General features: G+C 42.4%; 1 protein-coding gene across 2 annotated transcripts in view; it reads left to right on the top strand.

Moving 5' to 3' along the window:
• The first annotated feature begins 5,014 nt into the window (after positions 1-5,014).
• rnf103.L (ring finger protein 103 L homeolog) overlaps positions 5,015-15,840 on the top strand; it is a 35,673-nt gene continuing 24,847 nt past the window's right edge. The window contains 3 exon segments of one of the 2 annotated variants that reach the window (NM_001088757.1): positions 6,147-7,062; positions 11,880-12,019; positions 13,987-14,102. In NM_001088757.1, coding sequence (NP_001082226.1) covers positions 6,837-7,062; positions 11,880-12,019; positions 13,987-14,102 — 482 coding nt within the window. In that variant the 5' untranslated portion in view covers positions 6,147-6,836. 2 annotated transcript variants of the gene reach the window in all.

The raw sequence follows: 15,840 nt of genomic DNA on the forward strand, positions 1-15,840 counted from the left end.
TTTTTATTCTTATTAACGGGGCTCAATGTTGACTTGCTCTTATCAGACGGTACCACATTGTACAGCAGGAGGATTAACACAATCATGTAATCTACAAATCGCCACAAGCTTTGCTGTCCCGTCAGTTTTCCTCATTGACAAGGTTATGCAATAATTATTAGCCTTCGCCGGCTTACTAAATGCCGACATTTGTCATTAGTCGCAATAAACACTAAACATTATCTGCCAAGACTTCCCCCCGATCAGTTTGGTATGCTCCAACTCGTGACATCACTTCAGCTTCCCTCTTGCTCTCAGTGATCATTGCGCGTCTGAGTATTTTTTTTTTTTACATCCGGGTCCTTTGCAGTTGTTGCTGGGCGTGGCCTAGGAAAATGCACTAAATATGCAAAGAAGCAGAAGGCAATGGTTAAAAACTAGTGACGTGTTGTTTTGCTTAATTTGCCTCATACTTTAATTATAGTCATTATAGTGATACGGTATGAAAAACATTTAGTACTTTAATATAAACACTATAGTGTCCCTGATTACCTCAGACAATGTCTTGTTTTGACGTTCTGGAAAGATTTGTATGTGGTTTAAAGGGGAGTTCAGTGTTGGTGCCAATGTGTGAGGCCAGTAAACATCATTACAACCTTAGATCAGCCTCCGACTTGTCGTATCCGTTTGGTCGCCTCGCTGCGCATCACACTTAATCGCCTCGTGGAGTTCAACCCTCATTTTCAGCTTGATGATTTGCAATGACCCATAAGCTTAGCTGCTCAAACCACACTGAGCATGTGCAGTGCCACTGACACTCCTAACAAAATCCAAGATGGGAACCTCCTCACTTATATAAACTATAAAGCTGAATGATCTTTAGGCTGGTTCAATAAGTTCAGAATATAAAATATGGCATTTCTAGCCCTATTTAGGGTTTATCACTGCCAGTAAAATGCTGCACTAGGCAACTCTGGCTTGAAAAAATACTGCTTGAGGCCAATATCATAAATAGGGGGATACAATAAAAGTATACAAGGTTTTGATGACCGCATCTTGCATTATAGTAGAAGCAGTCTTACTATTAGCCCAGAGGCCTCATCCCCCGTATATTGCATTGTGAAAGAGTCTCCTTATACTAAATTTCTCTTTACTCTGTTGGCACCCTTACGCCATGTTTATTTTTTCAATAACGCTACATGGTTTCCCAGAATTCTGGCATCATTGCAGTTGTACATGGGCAATGTGTTTGACACAATTGTGCTGTGCCTGGAGCAATTTGCCAAAAGTTAACACAACTGCAGTTTGTCACAAATTGGCTGCAATTGGGAGAGTGACGTCTGTGCCTGATTCTTTAGGCGCACGAGTGCTGTGTATATTAATGCTGGGGCAAAGGGAACCCTGAATATACTGCCTGGTCAGGAGGTGGCAGGAGCTCCAGGGTTCCCCGGCATCAATGGGCGCAACAGCACTCAATTTGGAACAGAAGAAGAAGCCAGTGGTGTGACCCTGGGACAGGTGGAGCGGAGAGGGTCATGACTGAGGTATGAGTAGGAAAGACAGTGGGGTAGCAAGCTTGGCATTATGGGTATTGTAGTTTAAGGAAAAGGGTTTAGCCTTTAAATAGAAGGAGAGAAAGTGCTGGAAACCAGTCATACCTCGTGACTACACAGGTAGTCAGTGTTCCCCTCCTGCCCGTCCAACAGGTAGGGTTGGGAGATAGTGTCGCAGCTTTGGTGTAGTAAGGTTGCCCTACAGGGTAGCCGAAAAGGGGGCTGTAGTGTTAAGGTGAGATTGGGATAGGCTTAGGGGCAAGGAGGCACAGTAGGTGATGGAGGCTTAGCCTTAAAGGGATCCTGTCATCGGAAAACATGTTTTTTTTCAAAACGCATCAGTTAATAGTGCTACTCCAGCAGAATTCTGCACTGATATAATAAAAAAATATAATAAAAATATCATGGTGTAATGCAGCAGGGCCCTACTTAAAATACGCTAAACAAATGAATGGATGAACCACTGGCCAGTGACTGATGTGAATGATGTATAATCTCTGTAAGGGGAATAAACACAGGATGTTTTGTCGCTACTGTGGGAGATAAAATGTCTCATGTGTCAAAACCTCATCTCCAGTTCCACTTAATGTGGGGGTGCTGCAAGGCTCTGTACTTGGTCCGCTGTTGTTCTCCCTGTACACTCTGTCTTTGGGAGATCTCATCCGTTCATATGGCTTTAATTATCATCTGTATGCTGATGCTACCCAAATATATTTATCCACCCCTTCATTAACAGCTGAAACAGAGGCTCAAATCTCTAACTGCCTCCTGGCTATCTCAAATTGGATGAACCAGCACCACCTCAAACTCAACCTAACAAAAACTGAACTAATCATATTTCCACCTAAGCCTGGTCCTACTCCCCTATTTACTATCTCTATTAAGGCTAAGGCCACACTAGGCGAAAAGTCGCCGCGAGTCAAATCGCCTAGTGTGGCCTTAGCCTTATGGCCCGCTCATTAATCCTGTCAACTCAGCACGCTGTATGGAGGTAATCTTTGACTCCTCTCTCTCCTTCTCTGATCATATTAACACCACTGTCAAAACCTGTCACTTTTTGTTAGGCAATATTGCCAAAATCAGTCCCTTCCTTTCACCTGCAACAGCCAAGAAGCTCATGCATGCTCTCATCCTATCCAGACTAGATTACTGTAACCTTCTACTAACTGGCCTCCCTAACTCCCATCTCTCCCCTCTACAGTCTGTATTAAACACGGCCAGAATTATCCTCCTCTCATCCAAAAGGGTACAGGCCTCTCCGCTGCTGAAGTCCTTATCATGGCTTCCTATAAAACAAAGAATAACTTATAAACTCCTCCTCATAACCTTCAAAGCCCTTAATTTCTCTGCACCTAACTACATCTCATCTCTTGTCTCTCTATATGTTCCTGGCTGAAACCTCCGCTCCTCTCAGAGCAACTGCTTGGTTGTACCCCCCACTACTGCTACTGTTTCCTGTATCAAACCCTTCTCTCTTCCGACTCCTTATATTTGGAATGCCATTCCTGAATCACTCAGGAGAGAATCCTCCTTCAGTGTTTTTAAAATAAACTCAAAGACTACCTCTGGGAGCACCTGGATAACACCTGAACTGAGAACTGGCACTTATATAACAGTGTAACAAACTGTAACCTGCAGCTCTGAATTGTGTCTGTATGTTACCCTCCCATTTAGACTGTAAGCCCTACGGGGTAGGGTCCTCTAGCCTTTTGTTTCCTTCACACTGAGCACTTAATCTGTATTGTAATTATATTTTATATTTATGTGAATTGTATTTCTAATCATGCACTTATTGTTACTTTTTATTTCAATGACCCCTTGTTTGTTACTACTAATTTATTGTTTTGCTGTACAGTGCTATACAAATAAAATATACATACATGTGTCATTGTCCTAAAGCTATGTGGAACGTGTGGAACCCACATTTAATTGTAAATTCTATGGGACGTCTTTCCTCTTGTGGACACTGATCCTTGGGCATAGATAAATATTTTATTTATTTATAATTCCAGGGGTATCTAGAGCAACAAAAAAAAGCATTTATCTGAAGCCTCACCCTAGCCTTCAGACCTGACAGTCTAAAAAGCACTTCAGAAAGCTACGCTGCTGCAAGTACCATTGGGGAATAATTAGTAGCAGCCCAAATTCTGTTGCCATGTACACAGTTGGGTATTGATTTCAGGATGTTGTAGCACTGAAAAATAATGCAGCACTTTGAAATAAATTTATGTAAGTGCCATCCCCAGACATGTCAATTCTTCTGTATTTTCTGGCAGTCGCCTATATTCATACCCCTGGAGGAGGTCAGACATAACTGGGCAGTGGGTACAGTTAGGCATAATAAGGTGTTGTCAAGGCCTCCCTGCCAATGGCCTCATTTTTTGCAGGACAGTTCTGCATGACTGACCCAAAAAAGGGTGGGGATTTGTAAGAACATGGGAGGATGGTCGATAGGTCGGTAGTTTTTTCCAGCTTAAAGGAGAAACAAACCCTTTACCAAAAAAACCCAATGCCCCAGGTGGGGGAAAGTGCTGGCAGCTAGGCTAGGAGGGAGGGGGGTCTACCCGGGCTGTTTCTCGTTTAAATGGGCGTGGTCTAATTTTGCTTCATTTGATAACTCATATGTTGAGAGGTATGGTCAAGGTGTGGCCAAAGCCGACATTTTTGCCCTGAGATGTTTTTTTTTCTTCCCCAGAATCAGGTTGAGCAGGTTTTCCTTGGACAAAACATTGATCGATAGATTAGGGTTGTTAACTTTTCTGGAAAAAAAGATCAACCTTCCTATATTTTTGCCTTTTTACCCTATAAATTACATTGGCATCAAGCTTCATTTTTACCAGCCATACCAGTAAAATACTGGCCCGTAACAATTATCATTAACATACATTTAAAAAATGCCAACCTGGTCTGCTGCGTTGTACAATATAACTACATGCATTAAATAACTTGTTACAATGTTCCACTTTTAATATCGGGTAATAAACCCCAAAATGGAAGGGAAAGTTATTTAGAGGCAGTTTTATTGCAGTAGAACCAAAACTTATTTCGTTTTGTTTGGGCAATTTTATTTTACTCTGATACAGGCTATTTGAACAACTATCTGAAACTTCAGGCTGCTGTTTTGTGAATCAGAACATGTGAGGTGCAGCCTCATTTATCAACACTGGGAAATAATCCACAGCAACCAATCAGTGATGAGCTTTCTTTAGACAGCTACATGAAGTAAAGTAAAAATGTCATTGGCTGTCATATCATATTGCGTCTGCACTATGGGAAAGATTTGCTCGCTGTAAATAAATAAACCCTTTATCCACAGCCCAGTCTATACCGCTGCCCCGTGAGCTTGCTTACACCATATATATAGCCAGTCATCTCTATGATTTCCTAGTTCTGTCTATCCCTCTTTCTCTCTATGACCTACTTAGTCTTCCGCGTTGCCCTGTCTATTCCACGCCCCTCTCTATGGTCACACCCCCAACCTATTGGCAACACACACATCTGGGATCAGAGCTCAGGTGACGTCACTGCCGCCCTGTTGCACAGCTGATCGCTCCCCGGTAATCAGGACAGTGCCGCTCAGCGCATCCGACATTGTTTGGGGCGAGGCAGAGCCGTAAAGCAGGGCCGGGAATGGAGACAGACCCAACTTGTCTGGGTGAAAGCGGAACGTCACAGGCCCTGGCGGGACTCCCCTGTCTCTGTCACCCGGAGAAGGCAGGTTGGGGGGAGCCCCCGAGGTGTTAGAGGGGTCCCTGTTGTTGTGTCACTCCCGGATCTCTCTGTGTCATTAGAGTATTAGGGTTACAATCATTTCCCTATTCAGATACATAAAGGTTTCCCTAGGCAACCACACAGGACTCCCTGCAACACTTTCCCCTATACATTTCTACACTCAGTGCCCCAGTACTTCCCCCCTATACATTTCTATAGTCAGTGACCCAAGTACTTTCCCCTATACATTTCTATAGTCACTGTCAGTGACCCCAGTACTTTCCTCTATACATTTCTATAGTCAGTGACCCCAGCACTTTCCCATATACATTTCTATAGTCAGTGACCCCAGCGCATTCCTCTATACATTGTTTTAGTCTGTGACCCCAGCACTTTCACCTATAGAACAGCCAGTCACCCCAGCACTTTCCCCTACACATTACTATAAAACAAGCCAGTGACCCCAGCACTTAACCCTATAGAACAGCCAGTCACTCCAGCACTTTCCCCTACACATTACTATAAAACAAGCCAGTGACCCCAGCACTTAACCCTATAGAACAGCCAGTGACCCCAGCACTTTCCCCTACACATTACTATAAAACAAGCCAGTGACCCCAGCACTTTCCTCTATACATTACTATAAAACAAGCCAGTGACCCCAGCACGTTCCCCTATAGAACAGCCAGTGACCCCAGCACTTTCCCCTATACATTTCTAAAGTCAGTGACCCCAGCACTTCCCCTATAGAACAGCCAGTGACCCCAGCACTTTCCCCTACACATTACTATAAAACAAGCCAGTGACCCCAGCACTTTCCCATATAGAACAGTCAGTGACCCCAGCACTTCCCCCTATACATTTTATAGAGCAAACCAGTGACCCCAGCACTTTCCCTGTACAGTTGTATTGGACTTCTAGTTCTACCGTTACCTTTGGCCCTTTTCAATACTCCCTGAGATCTGCAGTACTGTCCCCATTTAACTATTCTTCCAGTACTTCAGTATAAACACTCTCCCATGTGTAACTAGTAAAAACTTATGTAAACGGTACTTTCTTTTTATATCTCTACCACTTCTCTCCCCTATATGTCTCGGGCACCCAGTTATTCTAGAACATTGTGTACTAATCCATAACGAGAGCCCAAGTTTCTCTGAGCAACTTCAACATCCAGTTAATTCTGTTCTTTCCTTGTAAATCAACACTGGATCCCTCAGTTCCACAGATAATCTATTGAGGCCAGTATATTTCCATTTCTCTCTAATACCTCATACCTGCTCATAAGAGATCTACTTCTATGGACAATACAAAAGCAGTTGCCTAAATGCCCTTCTGTGTGGTTTCTGTGTGTGACTACCATGTTCTTCGTCGCTTCCTTTCATATGAAACAATCCGCTTAATGATAAGTTTCAATAAGTGTCTGGAAACATGAGAGACTGAGAAAAAAAAGAAACAAACCGATATTTGAAACCCTTGAACACTGTTTATACAGGTCCGTTCATTTTGCTCAGGGATCCTGCTTGAGGTTACACCCATCTCTGCCTTGGCAGGGGAAGCATTGAAAAGAACCTTTTCCTCAACACAGCGGGGAAGATGTGGCTGAAGCTGTTTTTCCTCCTGCTGTACTTCTCAATCCTGTTTGTCCTGGCGAGATTCTTTGAGACGATTGTGTGGTACGAAACGGGCATCTTTGCCAGCCAGCTGGTGGACCCTGTGACTCTGAGCTTTCACCAGCTGAAGACTATATTGGAATGCAGGGGTCTGGGATACTCGGGATTGCCGGAGAAGAAAGATGTCAGGGAGCTGGTGGAAAAATCAGGTAATAAAGGGAGATTTTTGGTGGGGGGAGTTTGCTTTGTGTTAATATGTTTGTGTAACATGCTAAGTTACTTTCTATGAAGATGTCAGTGCCGTATAAAAGGAATTGTTCACCTTTGCTTTATCTTTTAGTATGATGTAGAGAACATCTGGATAGAGTTCTGTTTTAAGGGGGTTGTTCACCTTAAATTAACTGTTAGTATGATGTAGAGAGTGATATTCGGAGACAATTTGCAATTGATTTTCATTTTTTATTATTTGTGGCGTTTGAGTTATTTAGCTTTTTATTCAGCAGCTTTCCAGTTTGCAATGTCAGCAATCTGATGGCTAGGGTCCAAAATTCCCCTAACAACCATGCATAGATTTGAATAAGAGACTGGAATAGGAGAGGCCTGAATAGAAAGATGAGTTATAACAAGTAGCAATAACAATACATTTGTAGCCTTTGTTGCCACCTTTTCTGGGATAAAAATACCGGCCTTCCTATATTTTCTTATTAATAAGATTGGCATCAAGCATCATCATTTTTACCGCCAGGTGGCAACCCTACTTACAGAGCATTTGTTTTTTAGATGGGATGAGGTGACCCCCCCCCCCATTTGAAAGTTGGAAAGAGTCAAAAGAAAAAGGCAAATAATAATAAAAAAAAAAAAACTATAAAAAAATAAATCACGAAGACCAGTTGAAAAGTTGCTTAGTATTGGCCATTCTATAACATGCTAAAAGTTAACTTAAAGGTGAACCACCCCGTAAAGGATTAGAAGGATAATTGATCTTGATAACATTACATGACTGCATATTTTTTAAACCTCTGATCTGTTTTTTGATGGCTCACTTGAGTTACCAAACGTGGATCTGTCAAGTGGTGATTGTATGTAATTTGCCCCATGCATATGTGTATATAAATCAATATATTTTATATCAATATATTTTGTATATATATCAATATATTTTAATACAATGTATTCTAACTTTAGCATCTGCGTGTGTTTGCATGTAAGGGCCATACAGAATTTTTTTTTTTTTTTTGGTTAGGGGTCTGTCACTGCTCTGTGTCCCAGACATAACACTTTCCATTGAATAACATTAGAATTGGTGACAGGTGGGCAAGGTGTTTCACTGCAGCTCTTGTTTACTGTATGGCAGCCATAACCAGGAGTATAATGAAGGGTTTATCTGGCTGGGGTATTTTAGCTTGGCTGTGCCACCACAAGGTTCCTGTCTTTCACCCCAGGGCAGATTAATTATGGGTCGAATTGAAAATTCTTACAGACGAGCATTTATAGCTACGCTCCCCTGCATTCCGTTTTAATGCGTTCAGCCGCAGGGGGAGCGCAGGAGTAGATGCACTGAAATCTTTTCAATGGGGCTGTACTCACACAGATGCATGGAAGCGCCGAACGCAGGTTGGGATGCAACATGTTGCATTTTTCCTGCATTCTGCGCTTTCAGTGCGTCTACTCTTGCGCTTCCCTGCGGCTGAACGCATGAAACCTGAACTCAGGGGATCACAGCTAAAAACACGCGTCTGTAAGAGCCCTTACTCGAATTTTCAATTCTTTTTTTTATGGTCAAAACTCTCAAATTCGAATTGTGAAGTATCCACACTTGATTCAAGTTTTAATTCAAATTTGAATTTTGAGATTTATCATACTCTAGCCCTTTAAGAGCTCAAATTCAACTAGTCGCCACCTAAAACTGGGCGAGTTCATGTATAAGTCAATGGGAGAGGTCCAGGGACCAATTAGGACATGTTGGTAATCTTCCTAACATTCGAGTTTTTTTTCGGAGAAATTTAGTCTAATTCAATTCGAGTTTTTGAGTCTGTAAAATTTGTGCGAGTTTTAGATTATTTTATTAAATATTGAATTTCGAGTTTATTCAAATTTATTCAAATTTAAAGAGATTAAAAAAAAAACTCACATGAATTCAAAATTCGACCTTTGATAAATGAGCCTCAGGAAGTTTCTCTACTGCCTGAAATGCGCCGGCAGACAAGCGTTAAATGGACTTTATAAATGCCTAAGCCAGGGAGCTTGCAATCAGCAGAAGAGTTGAGTAACCCTGTAAGTAGCAGAAATCTTGAAGGGGAGATTAGTGCTGGTAGTCAGAATTTACAGAGATAAGCGACTGTTCTGCTGAAGGGAGATTGCTGTTAGTCGGAACTGACTTGCCTGGTTTGCAAACTGTTCTGGTACCTCCAAGTTGTAATAAACAAGCATAACATATATACACACATGCTGAATCCACAATTTATTTTTAATACAGGTATGGAATCCATTATCAGGTAACCTGTTTTACAGAACGCTCCGAATTACAGAAAGGCCTTCTCCCATAGACTCCATTTTATCCAAATAATCCAAATTTTTTTTATATAATTTCCTTTTTCTCATTAATAATAAAACAGTAGCTTGTACTTGATCCCAACTAAGATATAATTAATCCTTATTGGAAGCAAAACCAGCCTATTGGGTTTATTTAAAGAGATTGTTCACCTTCCAACACTTTTTTCAGTTCAGTTGGTTTCAGATAGATCACCAGAAATAAAGACTTTTTCCAATTGCTTTCTATTTTCTATGTGTGACTGTTTTTCTAATATTAAAGTGTAAAGTTTAATTTCTCGCCTTTTACAGGGTCACCGACCCTGTAAACTGTTCTAAATTGATACATTTAATTGATACATTTCTTATCTTTGTCCCTGCTGAGCAGAATCTCTGGGTTTCATTAAAGGCAGCTGTTAAGCTGGCCATAGACTCCAAGATCCGCTCGTTTGGCGACATCGCCAAACGAGCGGATCTTTCCCCGATATGCCACTAAACAGCGTGGCTATATCGGGGGTAATTCGAACGTTCGGCCGCATGGCCGAACGATCGAATTACGATGCACCAAGCGGCTCAGACGGGTCGGTCGGGTAAAAATCGTGTCCAGATATCGATCGGGAAGACCCGTCGGAAGCCCCCATACACGGGCAGATAAGCTGTCAAATCGGTCCAAACGACCGATATCGGCAGCTTTATCTGCCCGTGAATGGCCACCTTTAGACTTGATACAATCTTCACTATTCCTCTCTCAGCATCTGTTTCTCTTCATTCTCTCTTCATGCAGCAGTTGGGTGTCAGATATTCATTGACAGTTAGATCCAATATATCTTATAGGGGGGCTTCCTTTGCCTAGAAGATGTATTAGAGGTCACTCTATTAAAATCATCAGACATCATGTCTCTCTACATGCAGAATTTGTGCAAAAGGCAGGTATTTTGTTAGATTTTGTTTGTACTGAAATCAGTTATTTGAGTGAGCTCTAATACATCTGCTAGGAAAGGGAGCTCCCCCTATAAGATATATTGGATCTAACTGTCAATGAATTTTATAGACCGGGTCAGTGACCCCCCTCCCCATTTGAAAACTGGAAAGAGTTAGAAGAAAAGGTAAATAATTAAAAAACTATAAAAAATAGATGAAAACCAATTGAAAATTTGGTTAGAATTGGCCATTTTATACTAAAAGTTAAACTAAAGGGGAACTACCCCTTTAGGGCTTTAGCACACGGGCAGATTCGGGGAGATTTAGTTGCCTGGCAACTAATCGCACCTTCTTCGGGGCAACACTCTCCCTGAACTGCCTTCCGCCTGCTAAAATTAAAAATCGCCTGCAGCAATGCACTTGCGGCGCTTCGATTTCCGAAGTCGCCCAAAGTTTCCTTGTAAGTGAATTATCACAAACCAGTTTTTTTTAACACTATTGGGTGCCATGAAATTTGCCCTAGCTACTCCCCGGGAAAGCATGGGTTACACTCTGACACCTGTCCATGTTTGCTTGTTATCAGGGCAAGGCTCTTTGTGTTTGTTTAGTTCACTGCACTGCCCTTTGGCCTCTGTTTGCAATTGAATTGGACTCTTCATTGTGTCAGGTTACAGTGAATGGGATTATATGTATATGGGGTCATGGCAGAAAAGAAAGAAAAAACATTGCCTTTTGGATTTTTATCTCCCCTCCCCCGTGAGTCACGTTGCTAACACAGCTATAGATTGCACGTTAAAAGCATAATTTACATACAGTTTGTGTAGCCCAGGGGTGGCCAAATCATGTGGCATCTGATGGTAGCACCCAGGAAGATAATGTAATGGACTGTGGTCTTAACTACAGCCCTTTAGCAGTAAAGATCTGGGTCTCCAAAGATGCCCCAGTAGCTCCCCATCTTCTTTTCTGTTGATTCACTGCACATGCTCTGTGCTGCTGTCACTTACTGAGCTTAGGGACCCACTCACAATATACAGTACACATAGAATAGAAATGTCACAATATAAGGCTGATTAGTAATTAATACAGATAATTACTACATGGCAGCACAGAAACCAGTGCAATTAGCATCAGAATTTAATAATCAGCAAACCTGTAGCATCAGCTTATATTACAGGGGAAGCTCATTTTCTGCTGGATAATTAGTGACGAGCCCTAAGCTTAGCTTCTCAACAGCCAATCAGAGCCCACTGAGCATGTGAGTGTCACAGACACTTTCCAAGATGGTGACCCCCTGTGACAAGTTTGAAGTCCTGGATCATTGCTGCTATTGACAAGCTGAAACTTTAGCCTTGTGCAATACAGCATTATATAAAATATGGCATTTTTAACCATATTCAGTTTTAGGGTTTAGTTCTCCTTTAATTGTTGCAGAGCATTAAACAGGAGTGTAGGCAGCATACATGGTGGGGCGGATAAGTGGGCTCTGTGTTGATGAGCAGTTGAATGGATTTCAGTTATGGAGACTGTCTTGCGATTAAATGCAGACGCCTAATGACTTTATCATCCCAATTGGCAGGTGACCTGATGGAAGGGGAATTGTATTCTGCCATGAAGGAAGAAGAAGCCTCAGAGACTGTGTCCAGCACTAACTTCAGTGGGGAAATGCACTTTTATGAACTGGTGGAAGACACAAAAGATGGCATCTGGTTGGTGCAGGTAGGCATTTCTTGACTTCCATTTCTCCATGGCGAGGATCTTCATTCACTCTCTCTCTCTCTCCCATAGCCGCTTCAATGGGAAATACACCCTTTAGCCTTTTGTGGTCTTGTATTTTTAATATTGCCTTTTATACCTAAAATTAAAAAAATGCTTTTAGGTTGCTAGGGTGACGAGTCTCTCACCTTAGCAACTATAAAGCATATTTTTTATCTTGTCCTTTAGAGCATATGAAAGGTTATACTTTCCCTTTAATTCCAACTCCCAGCATCCTCCAACAGCCATTGCCACTGGTTACAGGTTTTTGTTTTGAGGTATTTATTGTGGGGTCACCCAGTGCACAATGGCCGACTGCATCTGACCAGGGCCGGAACTAGGGGTAGGCAGAGTAGGCACATGCCTAGGGCGCAAAGCTGTAGGGCACCAGGCACGTACCTCCTCTGTCGCCTACCCCAAGTCTGGTTCCCTTCTCTGCCCGACTCTCTGCGTTTCTTCGAGCTTCTACGCATGCTGCGAACTTCAATTCACGCATGCGCACTATATCGCGCATGCGCACGCGAGTGCGAATTCGCGCATGCACATGCTAAACAGACATCGCGACTGCCAGGCCTGCCTAGAGCGCCTGCCCAGCGTGGCACTGCATCTGACGCATTACTACATAAATCCAACTCTGTCTTTTCAGGATCAGCCACAAATGAAACCTCCTATAACTGAATGGAAGAAGTTGTTCCTAACAATGTGTTTGTGTGGCACCAACTAGTACAGAGTCAGACTCGTGTAGTTAAAGGGATACTGTCCTGGAAAAACATGTTTTTTTTTAAACGCATCAGTTAATAGTGCTGCTCCAGCAGAATTCTGCACTGAAATCCATTTCTCAAAAGAGCAAGCAGTTTTTTTATATTTAATTTTGAAAACTTACATGGGGCTTGACATTTTGTCACTTTACCAGGTGCCCCCAGTCATATGACTTGTGCTCTGATAAACTTCAGTCACTCTTTACTGCTGTACTGCAAGTGATGTCACCCCCCTCCCTTCCCCCCCAGCAGCCCATCATCAGAACAATGGGCAGGTAACCAGATAGCAGCTCCCTAACACAAGATAACAGCTGCCTGGTAGATCTAAGAACAACACTTAATAGTAAAATCCAGGTCCCACTGTGACACATTCAGTTACATTGAGTGTGCAGAACTTTTAACTGCGTGTGTTTTTCCTAATGTTTTCCTGTGACAGATTATTTTTAATCTTCTATCAAACACAGCGTTACATGGGTCTAACACTTCCTTGTCTTCTGTAGATTGTTCCAAGGAAGCAAACGCTAGTGGGTACAGGGTGCGAGTCATAGTCAGGGGGTGTTGCCAGTTAGTGAGCCCCCGCGCCATCAATTCTGAGTTCCTTGGAAGCCACGATAATGTCTACAAAGAAAATCTTACCTGCCCTGGAATGTAGCTCTTGTTTAAAAAAAAAATTGGTCATTTTAAGTTGCATTTTAATCAGGGTGGGTGAGTTTTCCAAGGGTGCAGGTTTTTCTGTCCTGTGTTCTTCGACCATATATAGTATTAAATCTGATTACTAGGCATAATACTTCTGTAGCGGTGTATGGCATCTGCTAAACAATAAACCAAATGTAAACAAGAAGACAATACAGAACTACTTTATGAGGGACACCCACGTGTTTAATATTTAAGTGATATTGTGCATATTCCGGTGTCTGTGCTGGGACTTGAATAATAAAGAGCAAACTTTACAGCAACGTGTATGGCCTGCGGCAGTTACAGTGTATTTACCCAGAACCGGTCTGTCTAGTTCCGGCACGGTGACGGCAGTTTGCGCCTTAGGAACCAAATCACAAAGCCCTGAAGTGAAAGGCTTGTCCCACATTTTCACGTAAACACACATTCGTTTATTCACTTTGATTTGCTTATGAATTGAATATGAAGCCAAAATAATGAGACTTTCTCCTCTCACAGGTAATTGCAAACGAACGAAGTCCCCTTGTAAGTAGAACCCACTGGGAAAAGATGGTCAAAAAAGTGACAAAATTCGGCATTCGCACCGGGACCTTTAACTGCTCCAGTGATCCCAGGTGGGTAAGACTGCGGTACTGGCACCACAATGGCATATTATTAGGGATTACGCCTTGTTTCGCTGTGAAAATGACCCCATAGACTTGTATGGTGACGTGCATCAAAAAAAAATGACGCGCGTCAAAAAAATTCACCACCAAACAAAAAATTTTTGATGTCCATAGACTTTAATGGCGACATTTCGCTGACGGTGAATTTTTGGCCAAACAGGTCAAATTCACCCAACCCTACATATTATCAGTCTGAAACTCTACTAACTAAATAATGAGGAGTGCTGGGGTTAATGGGGATAGATTTGACTCTTCTCTGCACTCATCCCTAACTTTCTGTGGTACAATTCTTATGCAGTTTAATAAAGAATTACATGAAGGCAGCAGCATGTTCATTAGAAAAGCTGTAATTGGAATGTTTGCATATAAGGGGGTGATAGTTAGGCAACCCCTAACTGGGTATTTAAAGGAAAAACAAACCCTTTACCAAAAAAACCCTACCCCCCACCCCATGTAGACCCTCCTCCCCACCAGCATATCTGCTCCCCGGGGGAAATGCCCCTAACTTTATACTTACCCCTCAGTGCAGAGTCAGAGCAACGCAGTTCGCGGCAGCCATCTTTCGGGTCTTCCATAAGATGAGACAGAGACCGGCAAATTGGCACATGCGCAGTTGGAGCAATTTCCCGGTTTGCGACAACTGCGCATGCGCCAAAATGGATGGAAATTGCCGAAGCCCTGCAGAAGGCAAACATGGGGGATTTCAGTGCAAAAATGCAAACACTAGCATTTCGGTACTGAAGTATGGCACGTATGCCCGCACCTGGGCCGACACAATAGTTCTGGATGCATGTAAAGAAGAAAGTTAATGTAAGCATTGGGTCTGATTTTGGACTGCACCTTCCAGCAAGCCGAGATTAGCCCTGTGTGGCATTGGCTTAAAGGAGAACTAAAGCCTAACTAAAGAAGTAGCTAGAAATGTTGTAGATGATGTTTTGTGCTTCTGTACCAGCCCAAGGCAACTACAGTCCTTTAGCAGTAAAGATCTGTGTCTCCAAAGATGCCCCAGTAGCTCCCCATCTTCTTTTCTGCTGATTCACTGCACATGCTCTGTGCTGCTGTCACTTACTGAGCTTAGGGACCCACTCACAATATACAGTACACATAGAATAGAAATGTCACAATATAAGGCTGATTAGTAATTAATACAGATAATTATTACATGGCAGCACAGAAACCAGTGCAATTAGCATCAGAATTTAATAATCGGCAAACCTGTAGCATCAGCTTATATTACAGACCAACCTCATTTTCTGCTGGATAATTAGTGACGAGCCCTAAGCTTAGCTTCTCAACAGCCAATCAGAGCCCACTGAGCATGTGAGTGTCACAGACACTTTCCAAGATGGTGACCCCCTGTGACAAGTTTGAAGTCCTGGATCATTGCTGCTATTGACAAGCTGAAACTTTAGCCTCGTGCAATAAGTTCTGTATATAAAATATGGCATTTTTAGCCATATTCATTTTTAGGGTTTAGTTCTCCTTTACGGCTGAGAGCAAATGGAGCATCGGCTCCGCTGCTCTTAGACTGCATTTTTATTTTCATGAATGAGAGAAGTGGATCAGCTCCCTTCTGTAGTTCCATTTATCTGAGCTGAAGTACAACTTCTACATGAGTTCAGGTACATGGAGTAGAGGTGCAGACACAGGCATTGTGGGGTCGATCTCCACCATGTACACCAGCACT

Source organism: Xenopus laevis, chromosome 1L, assembly GCF_017654675.1.
Source record: "Xenopus laevis strain J_2021 chromosome 1L, Xenopus_laevis_v10.1, whole genome shotgun sequence".
In the NCBI taxonomy this organism is placed as follows: Eukaryota; Metazoa; Chordata; class Amphibia; order Anura; family Pipidae; genus Xenopus; species Xenopus laevis.